At 41.4% G+C, this 20330-nt stretch overlaps 1 protein-coding gene across 10 annotated transcripts in view; it reads left to right on the forward strand.

The window, feature by feature from the left end:
• TMPRSS15 (transmembrane serine protease 15) overlaps window positions 1–20330 on the forward strand; it is a 105088-nt gene that overhangs the window by 80057 nt on the left and 4701 nt on the right. For 9 of the 10 annotated variants that reach the window (XM_061627897.1, XM_061627898.1, XM_061627899.1 and 6 more), the window contains 4 exons: window positions 2258–2307; window positions 2821–2995; window positions 5276–5457; window positions 5702–5797. In XM_061627897.1, the coding sequence (XP_061483881.1) occupies window positions 2258–2307; window positions 2821–2995; window positions 5276–5457; window positions 5702–5797 (503 nt within the window). Of the gene's footprint in view, window positions 1–2257; window positions 2308–2820; window positions 2996–5275; window positions 5458–5701; window positions 5798–6091; window positions 6593–20330 lie in introns of those variants that run through there. The other variant, XM_061627903.1, reaches the window with a different exon arrangement.

Here is a 20330-nt window from a genome sequence, read left to right on the forward strand (position 1 = left end):
AAACACAATTTGGGTTGGTCTTTCACAGTCCAATCCACTTGCTGTGTAGCTTGAAAGAATTTGGTAACATGTGCCTCTGAGCATATGGTGAGTGGTGGCAACACCTGCCATCAGGACAACATGTCCAAAGATGGAAAATTACATTTTTGTATGTTTGTTGGTGTTCTTCTTTCTTTGCTTCTTTCCTGTTACTAGTGTTATACAGAGTATCTAACCTAGAAAATTATATTTCTCTCATGATTCATCCTAGAAATCTCAATTTTATTTTTATTCATATCAAAGCCTTTTTATTGGTCAATGTCATATGATGGTGAAGGCAGCCTTTTGTGTTTCAAACTGGAGATTATATTCTGTTTCTATTCTGGGTGCATTAACAGTTGAATCTGAAACTGCAGTTGATGTAAAATCAAACTGATTACAATATGTTGCTACTTAAGCAGTGACTCTAGCTGTTGGGGAAAAAATGTGGCCTGCCAAACATGCATGCGTTCAGCCTGCTATGCTTAAACCCAGGGCCGATGGGGGGGGGGGGAAGCCGGTACAAATTACCAGGGCCTGGTGGTCTGGAAGGGGTCCAGGGCCCAACTATGTTGAATAAACTGAAAGGGGGTTTTGCCTATTAGTGAATTTCTCTGCTTTTTAATCTGGGAGGTAAGAAATGGGATCCTGTGCAAGTTTGCTGAAAATGGATTATTTGCATACTTATTGAGTTCAATGGGATTTACTACCCTGCAATCATGCTTAGGATAGGTGAAACTGGCCATGGGGGAGAAGGAGAAGAAGGGGAGGGAGAGCAGGGGGTGGGGAGGAGGAGAGCTGGTTTGATCATTGCATGCTTATTAAGTTAAGTGGGATTTACTCTCGTGCAATCTTGCTTAGGATAGTTGAAACTGATCACTAGGGAGGAAGGGAGGGAGGGCTGTAGTAGGCAGGTGAGAAGGAAGAGGGGAAGGAGAGGAAGAAGGGAGAAGGAGAGAAGAGTGGGAGGGGAAGGAGAGAGGCGGAAGGGGGAGACAAGGGGACAGGAGAGAGGAGGGGAGGAGAGAGGGGAGGGGAGGGGAGGGGAGGGGAGAGGCAGGGGAGAGGCAGGTCTGATCATTTGCATGTTTATTGAGTTCAATGGGATTTAGTTCGATGGGATTTACTCCCATGCGATCATGCTTAGGATAGGTGAAACTGACCATGGGGGAAGAGGAAAAGGGGAGGGAGGAGGAGGGATAGGAGAGGGGATGAGGAAGGGAGGAGAGAGGGGAAGTAGGGATGGGATAGGAGAGAGGGGAGAGAAGGGTAGGTTTAATCATTTGCATGCTTATTGAGTTTAATGGGATTTACCTCTATGCAATCATGTTTAGGATAGGTGAAACTGACCTGGGAAAGGGGCAGGGAGGGGTGAGGAGGGAGAAGGGGAGGAAGGGGAGGAAGGGGAGGGATAGGGAGGAAGATGGAGGGAACAAGGGGAGGGGAAGTGGAGGGGGAGGAAGGGGAGGAGATTGGGTGGGTGAGCACTGGGCAGGGGGAAAGCCCCTTTCCTTTCCAAAAGGAAAACATTGTTAACAGTATCATTATTTTTCAGTGTTTCCCCCACCTTTTAATTCTGCAGCTGACATTTCTAGTCTCCCACTTTTAAACCAAAGCTGTCCTTGGCCAAATCCATACCAGACATTTATTCCACTCTAAACAGTCATGACTTACCCCAAAGAATCCTGGAAAGTGCAGTTTGTGAAGAGTGCTTGAAGAGTTGTTATTCTTCAAACCACTGGATCACAGAAATACTAGAGTCATTTTGATCTGTGGTCTTTTACTGTTCTGGAATCTACCTTCTTTTTTCTTGGCAAAATATTTCTGAGAGCAGCTAATAATATTTCTGAGAGCAGAGTTATATTTATGTAAGTATTACTTTCTATCAAGCTAACATTTTTAAAACTTTGGTCACACTAATCTCTAGTGGCAAATCACTGTGTAAACATATAAGAAAGCAATACTGTTGTCTTACTAGAGTATAGAGAAACTACAGACTATTCTAAAATGTGCATACTCCCTAATGATTAAGGAAGTATGGGGTTTGAAGTGGCATTTTTGGAGATTATCCAGCAATGTAGAAGTTAGATAATCATTAAAGATATATGCATATTTTAAATAAAATATTAAGTGCATCTAGTGGGAAACACTGTATTACTAATGGTATACTGTTCCAACAGGTAAGGATGATCTGTTTTCAATAAACACCTTAAATACAATAACTGTGCTCTCATTCTAGGGTAAGGTGTCTCAATAATTTGGTGATTCACCTGCAATGCAACAATAAACGTAAGTGTGTAAAAATGCGAAGGTTCTGCACAAAAAGCCTGCCCACATATGGTTTGTCTGACTGCAGTATGTAACAGTGTTTTTTATATTAAACAAGAATAAAATTGATTTAACAGAAGTTCAATGTCTTGTCCATTTGTCTTAAATTAAGGCATCAAAAGTAAGCCAAAACAAAATAATCTTTCAATTTTTCCAGAAAGTCTCCAAGAGAAAGGACTTCCACTATGTGCAGTTACCCAAAATATCTGTCTCTGACATCTGTACATATAGTAAACTCAAAGAACCTTGCTCTTTGTGATCCTAGAGATCATAATTAACCATAGAGATGGTAATCTTATACACTGAGCCTTAGTCAGTAAAACAATTCCTATGTAAAATAAAATCATAAAAATTCAATGAGTAGAACTCAAATGAAATTCCAATATTGAGGCAGGTCATCATACCTCATTCTAGATATGGCGCTTCTAAATGGCATGTTTTTAATTTTAACAATTTCTTTTCTTTTAACTGTAGCATGTGGGAAAAGATTGATTACTCAGGACCATGGAACAAAAATTATAGGTGGTTCTGATGCTCAAGAAGGTGCTTGGCCTTGGGTGGTCTCATTACATTTCAATTCCAGACCAGTTTGTGGAGCTTCTCTTGTCAACAATGAATGGCTGGTCTCAGCTGCACATTGTGTATATGGGTAACTTTCAGTCTTTCCTTCATCCTGTATATGTGTCTTGTTCTTTGTTATCATAATTTTTATTTCCATTATTTAGACATTTAGTGAGATATAAATGCAGTAGTGCAGGTAGTTTTATTTCCTTAAATAGAAGCTTGGCAGGATGTTGGGTGGGACTGTGGGAGGTAGGTTGATAGCAAAATTAGAAGGTTGCGCAGAAGGTCAATTGGAATTTACTGGCAGATCACAGGATACTTTGAAATAGATCATAGAGGATTTCCAGCTCCCGCTTGCTTAATCCTTAAATTAGATTGTTAAAATCTGTGTTCTGTCAGAATTCAGGTGCAGATCTCTCAAGCCAGTATCTTCTCGATCATCATAGAGTGCAGGACATAGAATAATGGGCTCAAGTTAGAGGAAGCCAGATTTGATCTGAACATTAGGAAAAAATTTAAGAGCAGTATGACAATGGAACCAATTACCTACGGACGTGATGGGTTTTCCGACACTGGAGGCATTCAAGAGGCAGGACAGCCACCTGCTGGGTGTGTTTTAAGTTGGATTCCTGCAATGAACAGAGGGTTGGACTCGATGGCCTTATAGGCTTCTTCCAACTCTACTGTTCTATGATTCTTTGATTCTGTTTGTATATGCAGGAGGTCCTAGTGGATCGCTCATGGGGTTCATAGGCAACTGGTTCCACCTTCAAGCCACCATTTTAAATCTGATTTAACACCTTGAGCCAAGCCACCGTTTTGCGCCTGGCTGTAGTTTCTGAATCTTGCAAGATCCTGCAAGTCTGAATATGCCCAGGCCTGTTTTAGTAGATAAAAACTTGCTCTGTTCAGTCATTTTTCCCATCCAAAAGATATCTAGATTAGACAAGTTTGGCGTTATTCCCTAGGTGCATCCGCATTTGAGGCTGCCCATCTCCAGTTTCTGCTTTTAAGGCACAACCAAATGTGTGAAAAGCGGTGTTGCTAGGAAAAGATCATGCAGAGTCTATTTGTAGCCAACATTGCCCTGTAGCTGCCTCATGGACAGGAGAGTGACATGTAGACGGATGCAGAGTTGTCTATGGGTCTTACTGAGTGTGCTTGATCAAGATTCATTAATCTTCCATACAGAATTATACAATCACCTGAATTTTATATATGCACATATATATAAATTATTAAAATATATCTGAACTATTGCTATAAAACTGTTAGTTGGGGGGTTGCATCAGCGTTGATCAGATTATGTATTGCTAAAGCCTTCTATAGAATATGAAAATGTGAACTTACTTCTCGTAATGTATATAATATATTCAGATTAATTCACTACTAAAAGTGGAATCCAACTTGATGATTCTTCAATTTACTTGAAGCTTTATATCTCATAACTTACAATAAGGGATGTAAGCAAGTAATGAGTGATTAATGTAAAGTTATCTGTATTAAATATGCTATACCAGACTAAGTGTTCCCACTTTATCTAGAATCCATTGAGTATCTACATTATTCATCCACTATATTGCCAGTGGTGTCATTAAGGAATGACCTCATAAAGGTAGATTCAGTTTAACAGCCCAGTCCACAACCCAACCACTTAAATAAAAATGAGCCAAGGTATTCCTGTCTGATCACTTTAGCTATGTCTTGCACTCTGTAGTTAAAGTGATGTCCTGCTGTTGGCAAGGACTTCATTTGTTCTTGACCAACTTTGATTTCCCTTTTTTCATAAAAATACAATAATATGTTCCTGCCCCCTCTTCCTGTGACTGGTTTGGAAAGGTCCCTCTCTCCTCAGAGCTACATAATGGCTACTGCAGTGCTGGAGCAGGATCATGTATCTGCAGGCGTGAGTGCATCACTTATATTCTTACCCCACTGCTGATATCCTGCTGCATAGTTCTGTGAGTCAAAATGTCCTGACAATGTCCTGAAATTCAAGTACTTTGGCTAAACAGGATTGTTGAGAAGTCTGTAACCTTTCAATGTGTCTTTTTTATCCATGAAAATGTAAGTTCACTTGAAAAATATAAAACCATTGCATAAACATTTGGTGTATTCCATAACTGTGTAGCTAGACGCCATAGTATTCTTTGGGGCAAACAAGTATGATGTCAAAAATTAAGCTGCCATATTAGATCATCCATCATTCTGTGGCTACACTGAAATGAATGAGCTGTGCATTAGTACATTGTGCCAATGTCATTTAGAAAGTAAAAAGTACTAGAAATCACATATCACAAATTGTTCAGATCTGTTATTTAATCACAGGTGATTCTGACATAAAATATTCCTTGTAATTCCCCAGGAGGAATTTAAAACCAGCTCAGTGGAAAGCAGTACTTGGTTTGCACACCAATCTGAATCTGTCATATCCTCAAACAGTCATCCAAGAAATCAATCAAATCATCATAAATCCCCATTACAATAAGCGAACAAAAGATAGTGACATTGCTTTGATGCATCTTCAATTCCAAGTGAATTACACAGGTAGGATCATTTTCTTCTACAAGCTTTCTTGCAGATGATGAGCTGATTTAGATTCAAATCTGGAAGAACTTTATAAAATTAAGGTACTGCATGTTTCCAATAAAAGGATAATAAACTAGTCCTTGATAAGTGACATGTTCTGGGCTCACTACTACAGAGGGACTTTGGAGGAACTGCTGGAGTAATGACATCATAAAAGACTGGACAATGGAACTCAACCTGATTGATCATTTCTTTTTCACAGATTACATTCAGCCCATTTGCTTCCCAGAAAAAAATAAACAATTTTTGCCAGGAACTAATTGCTCCATTGCTGGCTGGGGAACAACCACAAATCAAGGTATGTCATCACACTGTTAAAAAGCTGTACTGAAATCAAGTAGAACTTTCTATTTTGGTATTTTCCTGATGCAATCTATACAAGAAACTTTGAGTAAATGCATGTTTTTATTTAGAAAAAATTTTTTTTTCTTACAGCTATTATAGCATGAGCTACATTGGAACAACTTACATTTTATTTAGGGGAGCTGTTAGAGTGGGTGGGGGGCAGGCATAAGAATATAAGAAGGGCACTTCTTGATCAAACCTTTGGATCAACTTAGTCCAGCATTCTTTTCCTGCTTTGCCAATGCAGGTATTTATGGGAAGCCCACATCCGTGGTGTTAAATCTGTTTTTCTCCGTGGGGCAAACAACAGATGAGCTGCAGAGATACTTCATCTGGAAAATGGTGGAAGAGGAATTGGGAATTTAGGCACCTGCTCCAATCAGATTGGCAGCTCAGTGACTGTTTTTCAATAATGCTTGGCATATACTTTGAACCTGAATATGATAGTGAGGTTTACGACCAACATGCAGAGATTTGCACAACTTGAGAAAGGACAGAAAGCAGACAAAGCCAGGATTAAAGAGATCAGGAAACAAGAAATGGTGCAAATACTTAACACGTCACTTCTCATTGGTTCCTACCAATTCCATCAAGTTGATCCATTGAACAAAAAGCTCTTTTTCCATTATGACACTTTATATTTTGTACGCTAACCTCCACTTCTAGACCAGGGGTCACCAGCACAGTGCTGCCAGGTGAATGTGGGCCCAGAGAGGCCTTCTGGCACATCCTTAAGGCCCCCTTTCTATCTCCCCACTGATGTTTGGCTTGAAATAAACATTCTTGCTGCTTTCACACATGGGGCTTGTTGCATTAGTTTAACAGATTAAAATGGTAGCACTTTTGTCTCGATTTCTAAAATTCCTTTCACACTGCAGTACCTGTTGCGTTAAGGAACAGCAGCTTTTTCAGCTGATATACTGGAATTTTGTGCAACTGTCTTTCACATGTCTTGTTTTCGTACCTCATCCATGCACACTGTTCCTCACTGTGTAGGAGGTCTAAGATCTCATCCCATCATCATGGAAGCCCTCTCCCTTTAGGATCTGACTTTTTAAATTGTTTTAGTTGTATCAACACAGGGGTGTGTGGGGAAAATGCTGCTATCTGTACCGATGCCAGAATACCAGTACAACACTCATCAGGCAAAAAAAACCAAAACCCATGCAACTAAAGGGCGGGAACACACTGCATGCTGGGATGCCTGTCACATGAGTGGCTGCAGCTAGCAATAAACTCCTGCAATCTTCCGGGTTCCCAGCCTTGCTAACGGATTGTTTCTGGTATCATTTATCACGGAAATTAGCGTTAAACTTCTACTACATTCCACTAGAATTCTGGAGCTAGCTTGTGCATTGTGTGAAAGATAAAATATAATGCACAAATTACCAGGTAAGAAATTGTCAGAATAACAGAACAAAGTGCAGTGTGAAAGCAGCCTTTGTTGTATGAACATGTGGTGTGTGTTTGGTTGCCCAAAACAGTTTCTTTGGTTTGCAAATGTGCCCACAGGCCCAACATGTTTGGTGACCTTTCTTCTATATCAACCTGTCCCAACCTTTCATCCCCAGATGTTGTTGGACTACATCTCCCATCAGCCCCAGCCAGCATGGCCAATGGTCAGAAATGATGGGAATTGTAGTCCAGCAACATCTGGGGACCCAAAGGTTGGAAAGTCTGTTCTAGACTATACTTTTTTTTTTTAACTAGGAACAATGTTTAAAGATACCAATAAATAAAAAAACCACAAAGAATTTTCTGGCACTTTATAAAGACTGACAGACTTAATGTTGCATTAGCTTTCATGGACCAGAGCCTATTTCATCAGATGCAAGAAGCATTATCCTCAGTTGGCAGACACATGCACGTGTACAAATAAAAATTGTAAATAGAGAGCAGCTCTAGTCCATAAAACCTAATGCCACAATAAATCTGTTTTGAAGGTGCCACAGCACACTTAAGTGTTTGCACCTCAAACAGAAACTCAGTTACCCTTCTGAAATTTGTTATTAGCTTCCAAGAAGTTAAAGATGTTCTTCATTATCCTACAGATAAATATTTTCTCTGAATTTCTGTGCAGGATTATATGGAATGATTTTTGACAAACTATGTTTTCTCCTATGCATCCATGATAAATGTGTCACTTTAAAGACAGTCTTGTTTCCAGTAACAGCATAGAAACAAATGTGATTTTTCCCCTTCAGAATTTTATCAATTTTCATGGAGAAGATTCAATTAGGTTTAGTGTTAGCATTTTATTCTTATGGTTTGATACCTTTTAAGATCTTATTTATTACTTATTTATATAGTACATTTGTCTTCCATTTGCCTTCATGGAACTCAAGAAATAGGGATGGAAGGATCTCTCAATTTTGGTTCTCTCAATTTCTCATTTTCCCACTCTTAAATTCAATTGAATTACACAGGTAGGATAATTTTTTTTAAAATCCTCATGAAAATTCTTTAGCATTTTAGTTCATATTCCTCCAAATAAACACATTTTGTATGCAGTTTTGACTAATATACACATTTTTTCAATTTCTCATTATAATGCATTTTGTATATTATTTTCACATATATATTCATTTTTATGAATATATATATATATGCATTTTTGTAATATATGCATTTTTGTAAACATTGTTTGGTTGGATGACAGCATCACAACTAGGGTTGCCAGATGTCCAGTTTTCACCCAGAGACTCCAGACTTTGGGGGTCTATTCTGGGTCTCTGGGTGAGTCACCTTAATCTTCGGACTCTCACCTTTCATTTTTAAAAAATATTAAGTTTCTAGGTGATCTGGTTCATGAGATATATACCAAAACATCAGCTGCCGCCCCCCACAACTTCTGTTAAATCAGCTTGTATCAGGCAGCTCTAACCCTGCCCTTTCAGGTTTGTAGCCAATAAGTGAAGTCAGGGTTGTGATTTGTTGACCTCCAGGCAGTGCCTAGATCCCACTGCAATGCAAGAAAATGGTTGTTTTTTTCCTGTTTATCAAAAAATCTAATAAATTGAGTAAGTATATAGCTTTCCGTTTTTCTCTCTCTTGTGTGCAGGAGACAAACAAGTTTAAATTTTCCTGGGCTGTTGAAGAGAGGCAGTGTTTTGAAATCCTTCCCAATATAATCCAGTACTTACTTTTGTTACAATAAAGCTGCAATACTAATCCCACATACCTAGAGTAAACCCCATTGAATAAAATAGGACTTACTTTTAAATGTTAGGAGTAACATGGTTAGAAGTGTGCTGTAAATTAATGGGACTTTTGAGTGAACATAGCAAAGAATTGTGTTTATGTTGTAAACCTTTCTCACCCCCTCCAAACCTATTTTTAAAGCAATTAGGCAGGGCTTACTTAGGTATCACAGTTTTATTTATTATGTAGGAAACTACATAAAGACTTCTGCAAAGACCAAGTGGTTTGACAATAAAGATATGGGGTGTATCTATTTTTATATCTCCAGTGTGTGTGTGTATGGAGTCTTTCCAACAACCCTGTGAGGTAGGGTTGCTGACTGGAAACCAAGGCATAGGATTGCACTATAAATAACTTTACAGGTTGTCTAAATAATAAACATCTTTGATAGTCATGCTTATATAAATATTTCTTCATACTGTGTCCCAATAAGTATTTGATTTCACACTATGGTTGTAGATTATTATTTCCTCTACATTTTAAGTGTGCCCTTCTTCCTTGGGGTGGTCATGGTTCCCCTCTGTTGTTTTCATCCTGAGGGGCAGATAGGCTGAGAGATAGTGAGTAGCCCATTGTCACCCAGTACACTTTATAGCTCATTTCCATTTTGAAAAATTAATTAAAACAATTTACATGTAGGCAAAGATTATTAAGTAGATCCGCAAAACACTTTTAAACCAAATCCAACTTATTTAAAGCTCATAACTTCTCCAAGAATCCTGGGAAGTGTAATGTCCCCCTCACAGTTATTATTTATTTATTTATTGCATTTGTATACCGCCCCATAACAGAAGCAATCTGGGCGGTTTACAACAATTAAAAACATATAAAAACAAATATACAAATTTAAAAATACATTTTTTAAAAAGCAATTTAAAAATGCTAAAATGCCTGGAAGAAGAGGAAAGTCTTGACCTGGTGCTGAAAATATAACAGTGTTGGCGCCAGGTGCACCTCATCAAAAAGATCATTCCATAATTTGGGGGCCACCACTGAGAAGGCCCTCTCCCTTGTTGCCACACTCCCAGCTTCCTGCGGAGTAGACACCCAGAGGAGGCCTTTGATGTTGAGCATAGTATTCGGGTGGGTTCATGTTGGGAGAGGCGTTCCATCAGGTATTGTGGTCCCAAGCCATGTAAGGCTTTATAGGTTAAAACCAGCACCTTGAATCGATCTCGGAAACATACAGGCAGCCAATGCAAGCAGGCCAGAATCGGTTTTATATGTTTGGACCGTCTGGTCCCTGTTACCAATCTGGCCACTGCATTTTGCACAAGCTGCAGTTTCCAAACTGTCTTCAAAGGCAGCCCCACGTAGAGTGCATTGCAGTAATCTAATCTGGAGGTTGCCAGAGCTTGGACAACTGAAGCCAGGTTATCCCTGTCCAGATAGGGGCGTAGCTGGGCCACCAACCGAAGTTGGTAGAAGGTACTCTGTGCCACCGAGGCTACCTGAGCCTCAAATGACAGAGATGGTTCTAGGAGAACCCCCAAGCTATGAACCTGCTCCTTCAGGGGGAGTGCAACCCCATCTAGGACAGGTTGGACATCCACCATCTGGTCAGAAGAACCACCCACTAGCAGCATCTCAGTCTTGTCTGGATTGAGCCTCAGTTTATTAGCCCTCATTCAGTCCATGGTCACAGCCAGGCACCAGTTCAGCACATTGACAACCTCGCCTGAAGAAGATGAAAAGGAAAAATAGAGGTGCGTGTCATCAGCATACTGATGTCAATGCACTCCAAAGCTCCGGATGACCCCACCCAATGGTTTCATGTAGATGTTGAACAGCATGGGGGACAGAACTGACCCCTGTGGAACCCCATACTGGAGAGTCCAGGGTGCCGAGCAATGTTCCCCAAGCACCACCTTCTGGAGCCGACCTGTCAAGTAGGAGCAGAACCACTGCCATGCAGTCCCTCCCACTCCCAATTCAGCCAGTCTTCCCAGAAGGATATCATGGTTGATGGTATCGAAAGCTGCTGAGAGATCAAGGAGAATCAACAGAGTCACACTTCCCCTGTCTCTCTCCCAACAGAGGACATCATACAGGGCGACCAAGGCTGTTTCCATGCCAAAACCAGGCCTGAAACCCGACTGAAATGGATCCAGATAATCGGTCTCATCCAAGAGTGTCTGGAGCTGGCCTGCCATCACTCGTTCAAGGACCTTGCCCAGGAATGGATTTTCTGGGTCCAAGGAGGGTCTCTTCAGGAGTGGTCTCACTACTGCCTCTTTTAGGCAGCCAGGGACCACCCCCTTTCACAGACAGGCATTAATCACTTCCCTGGTCCAGCCGGTTGTTCTATCCCTGATAGTATTTATGAGCCAAGAAGGGCAAGGATCCAGCACAGAAGTGGTTGCACAAATCTGTTCAAGCACCTTGTCGATGTCCTCAAGCTGTACCAACTGAAACTCATCCAAGAAATTGGGACAAGGCTGTGCTCTGAATACCCCTCTTGATTCACCTGCTATAACACTGGAGTCTAAGTCCTAGCGGATGCTAAAGATTTTATCCTGGAAGTGCCTAGCAAAGTCATTACAGTGGGCCTCAGATGGTTCTACCATGTCCTTGGGGCCAGCATGTAATAGCCCCCGGACAATTCTGAAGAGCTCCGCTGGGCGGCAGATTGATGATTTGATAGTGGCAGCAAAATATTGTTATTTTGCTGCTCTTACTGCCCCTAAATACATCTTACCATAGGCACTTACCAGTATGTAATTGCATCCACTAGGAGTTCGTCTCCATCTGCACTCAAGTCATCACCTATATTGTTTCATCGCTCTCAGCTCTGGGGTATACCATGGAGCCGTCCGAGCTCTACAAAGGAGGGGGCACTCAGGAGCAATCATGTCAACTGCCCGGGTCATTTCTGTATTCCACAGTTCAACCAGGGTTTCAACAGGAACGCTAGCCCTATCATCCAGAAAACTCCCCAGAGCCCTTTGGAAACCTTCCGGATCCGTTCGTCTCTGAGGGCAGAGCAACTTAATAGGTCCCCCACCCTTGCAGAGGAGAAAGGCCGCTGTAAGTCTAAATTTCAGCAAGCAGTGATCTGTCCATGAAAGAGGGACTGATGTAAGGCCCCCCACATTCAGATCACCATCTCCATGTCCAGTTGCAAAAGTCAAGTCTAGGGTATGCCCTGCTACATGTGTTGGGCCAATGGCATATTGGGACAGTTCCATGGTTGTCATAGAAATCATGAAATCCTGAGCCGCCCCGGATAAGGTGGCCTCGGCATGAATGATGACGTCCCCCAGAATCAACCGTCTGGGGGATCTCAACAGTACACCTGAAAGCACCTCCATCAGCTCAGCTAGGGAGTCCGTTGGGCAGTGGGGTGGGCAGTACACCAACAGAATCCCCAGTCTTTCCTGCGGACCCAACACTCCAGACCAGTAGTTACACGGACAGGGTGCTTGCAGAGGGAGATAGAGCTCCTATAGACCACAGTTATAGTTCTCACCACCCATAACAAACTACAGTTCCCATGATTCTGTGGTGGGATTCATGTGCTTCAAATGTGTGTTGAATGTGCTTTAAATGAATGGTGTGGATCTGCCTTAGGTATGATGTGTTTTCACTTTGTTGTTGTTGTTGCATGCCTTCAAGTCGATTATGAGTTATGGCGACCCTATGAATCAGCAACTTCTAAGAGCATCTGTTATAAACCACCCTGCTCAGATCTTGTAAGTTTAGGTCTTTGGCTTCCTTTATGGAATCAATCCATGTCTTGTCTGGTCTTCCACTTTTTCTACTCCTTTCTGTTTTTCCCAGTGTTGTCTTTTCTAGTGAATCATGTTTTCTCATTATGTGTCCAAAGCATGATAACCTCAGTTTCATTATTTTAGCTTTTAGTAATAGTTCTGGTTTAATTTGTTCTAAAACCCAATTATTTGTCTTTTTCACAGTCCATGGTATCCACAAAGCTCTCCTCCAATACCACATTTCAAATGAGTTTATTTTTATCTTATCTGCTTTTTCACTGCCCAACTTTCACATCCGTACATAGAGATCAGGAATGCTATGGCCTGAATGATCCTGACTTTAGTGTTCAGTGATACATCTTTGCATTTGAGGATCTTTTCTAGTTCTCTCATAGCTGCCCTTCCCAATCTTAGCCTTCTTCTGATTTCTCCATTTTGGTTAATGAGTGTACCAAGGTATTAGTCAATTGAAAAGAACAATTTTAAAATATACTTTTTTAAAACTGGAAGGGTGGTGGCGCAGTGACAGGGCATATGCTTTGCATGCAAAGGTCCAAAATTCAATTTCTGGAAAAGGCTATTGCCTGGAATCCTGGAGAGCCAATGCTAGTAGTCCATGTCATCAGTACTGAGCTACATGGTACCAGATGGCCTGAGTCAGTATAAGGGAGTTTCCTTTGTTCCTAAAAGTGGGAAGAGACTCAAGGGCCACAGTGTCTCTAAAATTTATTTATGTATTTTATTTACAACATTTATATACTGCTTTATTGTAAAAAATCTCAAAGCTGATTACAGAAAGAATTAAAACAATAAAATTATTAGCATAATAATAGTTAAAGACAGGTATTTTAAAACATTCAAAATAATAAAACCAATAATGAGTTAAAAACATATTTAAAAACACAATAGCTTCTACATGCCTGGATAGGCTTGCCTTAAAAAAATGATTGTTGTGCTGCATGGGGATTTCTGCGAGCTTGGCTGACCAGCTGCCAGGATTTTTTTAGTTTTGGTTTTTGGTTAGGAATCCTGACTGGTTGTGGGTGCTGAGTTTTCTGCCTTACTCATAGGAATCTTCTGGTTGGTACGGTATTACATTTAGGAAAACATCACTGTCTTTTGTCTTTCTTTTCTATTTGCATTTTATTTACCTTTAACTTCACTCCCTTACATCCATAAAAGTAACAACAGTGGTTCCATGCGCTCAGCTCAACCCCCTTAAACCCACTGATGATGCACCTTGTTGGTTGCATGATGGTTTGTTTCTTGCCCAATAGTGGTCAAAGAGAATTCATGTACTGGGAAGTGTGGCTGCAGTTGTTGTTCCCAAGCTTCTGCCTGTGAAGGTAGACCAAACCATGTATGTTTTCTCTCTGTCAGTTATTACTCGCTGGAACTGGGTTGGCTGTCAAAGTGAGTTTATAGCAGCCACAGAGTAGGCAGGAAAGAGTAGAGAATCTTCTTAATCTTGCTCATTTCTCAGACCTCTTTCTGAAGTTAAGGGTCAAATCTGTAAAGAAAGTTGGAGCAGCCATATAAAAAGGTAGGGGCAGGGCATTCCAGGCAGGGAGTTGCCAACCCTGCTTGGATATGGATAACTTTGCAGAGGATCCTAGTCAACCTTTACCAACAGCACAATCCTAACTAAATCCACTCAGAAGTAAGTCCTGTTGAGTTCTATGGGGCTTAGTTCCTTAGTAAGTATGTTTAGAATTGCAGCCTTCAGGGGCATCCATCTTTACTCCCAAGTGGTCCTATCTAACATCTCCACAACACTAGGCTCCTTTCTTCCTGCAATGGCCTTCTGGAGACTGGCCTGGTTACTGAGAGCACTTAAACCCTTCTTGCCAGAAGCAAGTAGGCTAGATTAAATGTTCCCTACCATGGCTCCGTCTTTTAGCTAAGACTTCTATCTTAATTTCCAACAAGAGAAATGTTTTTGTTTGAATTGTATGCTACAAGCAATTGTGGTTGATCCTTAATGTATCATGCTTAATGACATCACTAGGGCCGCCCCTGTGACATCACTCAGGCCCGCCCCTGTGACATCACTAGGACCCACTCCTGAAATCACAGGGTTTGAGATGCTTCTGACTTGGCAACCCTACATTTGGATAAGTGCACATTCTGAAGGATGGCTATGTTTTGGTTCTCATACTGTTTCAGAAAGTGTGAATGTGATATATTCGGTTTTAAATGAGCACTGAATTGAGTTTGCCCCCCATCCCTATCGAGGAGGCATAGATGGGGTTCTCAGGCACTCTCTCATCCAGATACTGATTGGACCCAAACCTGCTTAGCTTGAGCAAGTGGCTGCATCATATAAGGACCCAAGCACTGGGGAGGGGGGGTACCAGGGCCCAGAGATCCATAGGGCCGCAGCCTGACCCAGTCTTCAATCCCATTGCCATGAGAGGAAAAATGAGGCTCAGTTGCAAATCAAAGCAATGAAGAACTTTTGTTTTACACTCCATTCAGTCCTAGTCCATATGTGATACTAGAGCCTGAGGAATCAGAAGAAGCTTCTAAACTTCTAATTCACAGGTATCCTACAGATCTTTCAGAGAAATTCATTTGTGAAACGTTGGAACTTAAAAAATATTTTGAAGTCTAGTTATGGGAAAGAGCGTGATCTTACCCTATTAAATAACATTGAGGAAAAAGCAGCTGTTACTAATTTTCAGTAAAGTGTACATTGCCCTATAGATTTTTTTGCCAGTGACTCTGGTATAAGTTGGACAAAGTTTCAATAAATTATTGTTGTTATGTGCCTTCAAGTCGACTACGCCTTATGGCGACCTTATAAATCAGCGACCTCCAATAGCATCTGTCATGAACCACCCTGTTCAGATCTTGTAAATTCATGTCCTTTATGGCTTCCTTTATGGAATCAATCCATCTCTTGTTTGGCCTTCCTCTTTCTCTACTCCCTTCTGTTTTTCTCAGAATTATGGTCTTTTCTAGTGAATCATGTTTTCTCATGATGTGTCCAAAGTATGATAACCTCAGTTTCATCATTTTAGCTTCTAATGATAGTTCTGGTTTAATTTGTTCTAAAACCCAATTATTTGTCTTTTTCGCAGCCCATGGTATGCACAAAGCTCTCCTCCAACACCACATTTCAAACGAGTTGATTTTTCTCCTATCTGCTTTTTTCACTGTCCAGCTTTCACATCCATACATAGAGATGGGGAATACCATGGTCTGAATGATCCTGACTTTAGTGTTCAAGTGATACATCTTTGCATTTGAGGACCTTTTCTAATTCTCTCATAGCTGCCCTCCCCAGTCCTAGCCTTCCTCTGATTTCTTGACTGTTGTCTCCATTTTAGTTAATGACTGTGCCGAGGTATTGATAATCCTTGACAAGTGCAGTGTCCTCATATGTCAACTTTAAAGTTACATAAATCTTCTGTTGTCATTACTTTAGTCTTTTTGATGTTCCGCTGTAGTCCTGCTTTTGTGCTTTCCTCTTTAACTTTCATCAGCATTTGTTTTAAATCGTTACTGGTAGTATGGTATAATCTGTATATCTTAAATTATTGATATTTCTCCCTCCAATTTTCACACCTCCTTCATCTTGGTCCAATCCTGCTTTCCGTATGATATGTTCTGCGTATAGATTAAATAAATAGGGTAATAAAATACACCCCTGTCTCACACCCTTTCCAATGGGGAACCAGTCGGTTTCTCCATATTCTGTCTTTACAGTTGCCTCTTGTCCAGAGTATAGGTTGCACATCAGGACAATCAGATGCTGTGGCACCCCCATTCCTTTTAAAGCATTCCATAGTTGTCACTAGGTTAGCACTCATCAAAAACATTTTGTGTTATGTAACATGGGCAAGAACTGTTAAGCCTCCTACCTATTTTGTTTATCTGAATGTTGCTGTGCCAAATAAATTGATTTTGGGGGGAAATAACTTATGATTTTGTAAAGGTAAAGGCCAGAAAATCATGCTTTAAAGTAATGTGGTTAATTTATACAGTGTTTGCAGCCACATTGGTACTCTAGAATAAAATAATTGAAATATCAATACCTTTATTTAAAAAGTTACAAAATAGTCAGCAAGAATGGCTGGATGTTATATTAAACACAAATAGAAGAAAGGAAAAACAGGAGTATTTGGGGGCATGCTAGAAAAAACACACTGTAGGCCATGGTGTAATTTCAGAAGTATAATTTCAGAATAACAACAAACTTTTCTTTCATAACTCATGATATTTTATGGGCTCCTCCAGACAACCTGTTTATTCAGCATTCATCCTGATTCGCTTACGCTAAGCTTATGCACTGGTTAGACTATTTCCAGTCCTTGTTGAGCATTTGTTCTGACTTATTTACAGGGTGGATGTATGACAATAAGCATTCATCCTGCATTCATCCTGTTTGACTTATGGGGTGTTTACACATCTTTCCAGACTGGATTATTGCAATGTGCTTTACATGGGGCTGCCCTTGAAGACAACTTGGAAACTTTAACTGGTCCAAAATGCAGCAGCCAGATTAGTGGAAGGGGTTTCTTTTAGAACTCATATAAGCTTACCAGTTCATTTCTGGGCTCCGTTCGTGGTGCTCACATTAGTGTTTAAAGCCCTGAATGTGATAATCTCCAAATATCTGAAAGACTGCCTCCTTTCCTACACACCCTGTTGGGTGTTGAGATCAGCAGAGGAGAAGCCCTTTTGGTAGTTCTGCCACCCTTGGAAGCAGGAAGGGTGGTGGCCTGTGAGAGGGCTTTCTCTGTGGCAGCCCCTAAGCTGTGGAACTCCCTCCCCATCAAGGTGCATCTGGCAACTTCATTGTACAACTTTTGGTGAATGCTGAAGATGTACCTCTTTACCCCGCCTTCAACACCTGAGATGTATATGTTTAGGACCCACCCTGCTTTCTATGATGTTGTTGAGGTTGTTTTAACTGTTTTTAATTATGTGTTTTAAATTTGTTGTAACCTGCCCTGGGACCTCTGACTGAAGGGTGGGCAATTATTATATTGTTATTATTAACAATTTTATTTATTTATTTATTTATTCTATTTCTATGCCGCCCCTTGGCCAAAAGGCCCTCAAGGCGGCTCACAAAAAAATAAACACAAATACAAAATACACATCAGGAAAAAAAATACAGTGCAGAAAAATTTAAATAACAAAATATTAACATTGTTAAGAAAACAAGGTTCTTTACAGACCTGGATATAATCTGTCCTTAAAATGTAGTACTGCCACTTCAGGAATTTTAGTCCTCAAACATTAAGCAGCTGTTGCAAAGGATTCTCTCACCAACATCATCGGATTCTTCCCATGATAGAGAAGACTAAGGCCAGGGTGTTAAGGGGCCAAATGGGGCAAAAGCATGAGAAGATGGCAAGCGGCAGGTAGTCCCGCGAGCGGCCTGGCTTGTGCCATGGAGGAGACGTGCCCCAAGCTAAGCCTCAATGGTGAGAGCAATGCGCCCTCCAGCTTCCCCTCCGAGCCAGATCGGTAAGGCAGGCTGTGGTGGCCATTCCTCTCTGTCTCGCCCGGTGCTCCGTTGTCCCTGCTGCTGGCTGAGAAGGCCTTGGGGCTTGCCCGATGGCGGCCAGCGGCTTCTCCATCTCATGGGAGTCTGCAGGCAGAGGGGAGCCCTCCAGCACCTTCACCAGCGACGCCTCCGTGTTGATGGCCATGGCTGCCCCTCACCTAGATGCCCATCATCCCAGAGAAGGCGCGCGGGAGCCACGAAGGGAAGGAGGGAGCCACGAAGGGAAGGAGGGAGCCACAGTGACTCTTCAAGTCATACCTGCTCGCTCGTTCATGCTCCTCCTTCCACTGCCGACTTCACCGCCACCTTCTGGCTCCCTTGCAGGAACCCGCTCATGCCGCCATCCCTACAGCTACAGCTCCCATCAGTCCTAGCAAGCCTGGCCAACAATAATAATAATAATAAATCATTCATTCATCTCACACACTTCAGTGCATTTTCCCATCACTTGGAACTCTCCCACAAACTATTGAGCCTGGAGTAGGTGTGCCATATTCTAGTTCCACAAATCTGGGCAGGCTAATTTGCATACTATGCAAATTATTTGCTAATTATGCAAATTTAGCATATTAATGGTTGCATTGTCTAGTTGTTTTGTTTTTGTGCCTAATAATTACCACTAAAAACTGGGGGAGGTTGTGAGGAATCTTGTTTTTAACTTATATTTTCAGCCTTAAATGCCTAGACTCTAGTTTCCGACACTTTGGAATATTTATTTATTTAGAGGTTTATATCCTGCCCTCAGGGCATCTTAGAAAAACAGTAACAATACACAATCAGTTAATTAAAAGCAATATTGTGACCAAGAGGTTGTCTTTGGAACAATTAAAAATGTAAATGGACTGCCTTCAAGTCGATCCTGACTTATGGCGACCCTATGAATTGGGTTTTCATGGTAAACGGTATTCAGAGGGAGTTTGCCATTGCCTTCCTCTGAGGCTGAGAGGCAGTGACTGGCCCAAGGTCACCCAGTACTGTGTGACTTATTTATTGAAGGACAAGAGTCAAACACATGAGATGCTGAAGAAATACATCTCCATGGTGAGCACAAAATTTGAAAGGGAGCCGAAAGCTCTACAAAGTGACAACGGTGGTGAGTTTATATCGCACCAAACACAAAGTTTCCTGGAGGAACAAGGCATTTTGAACAGGAGGACTGTCAGTCATACTCCAGAGCAGAATGGGATTTCTGAAAGGAGACTTAGATCTCTTCTGGAAATGACAAAATGCATGCTTGCTGACACTGATCTACCCAAAAGGCTGTGGGGTGACGCAATCGTGGCTGCAATGTATATCCAGAACAGATTGCCAACCAAGGGCACCACACACACCCCATTCTAGTTGTGGCATGGCAGAATTCCAAACCAGGCACATAGAGTGTTTGGAAGCATTGCTTTTGCCTGCATAGCAAAACAAAAGAGGGAGAAGCTAGATGCTAGAACAGAACAGACTATTTTCATAGGATATGCTCCTAGTAGCAAAGGCTACAGAGTTATGAACCTAAATACAGGTGAAGTCAGCACAAGACATGTTGTCTACTTCGATGAACGAAACAGAGCTGACAAAAGAGGGATTGTGCTAGATTTCTCAGAAAAGCAAGGACACACGTCCAATCTCTTATAGATATGCCAGTACCCACATACGAAATACCAGTGACATCACAGATATCTGCACAATCTGATCCAAGCCTTGAACAAGAGGAAGAGGCAGAGATTGCAGAAAGTGATGATGAGGCTGAGAAAGGTACAGACGCAGTTGAGAATGATGAGATGACTGGACTGGAAGATGCTGCAGAGCTAGACCAGATCCCAGAACAAGCTCCCAGATCCTCACTGAGAACCAACAAAGGTGTACCACCTCTACGCCTGTCCTACCTTGCAAAGTCGGTGCTACCCAGAGAACCATCGACTTGGGAGATCAAGCAGATGCCAGCATCCGAGGGCGCTCAGTGGAGAAAAGCCACTCAGGAGGAGATGGATGCACTGCACAAGAATAAGACTTGGACCCTGACAGAACTTCCACCAGGCAAGAAAGCCATAGGATGCAGATGGGTG

The sequence above is a fragment of the Rhineura floridana genome, chromosome 5 (assembly GCF_030035675.1).
Source record: "Rhineura floridana isolate rRhiFlo1 chromosome 5, rRhiFlo1.hap2, whole genome shotgun sequence".
Taxonomy (NCBI): Eukaryota; Metazoa; Chordata; class Lepidosauria; order Squamata; family Rhineuridae; genus Rhineura; species Rhineura floridana.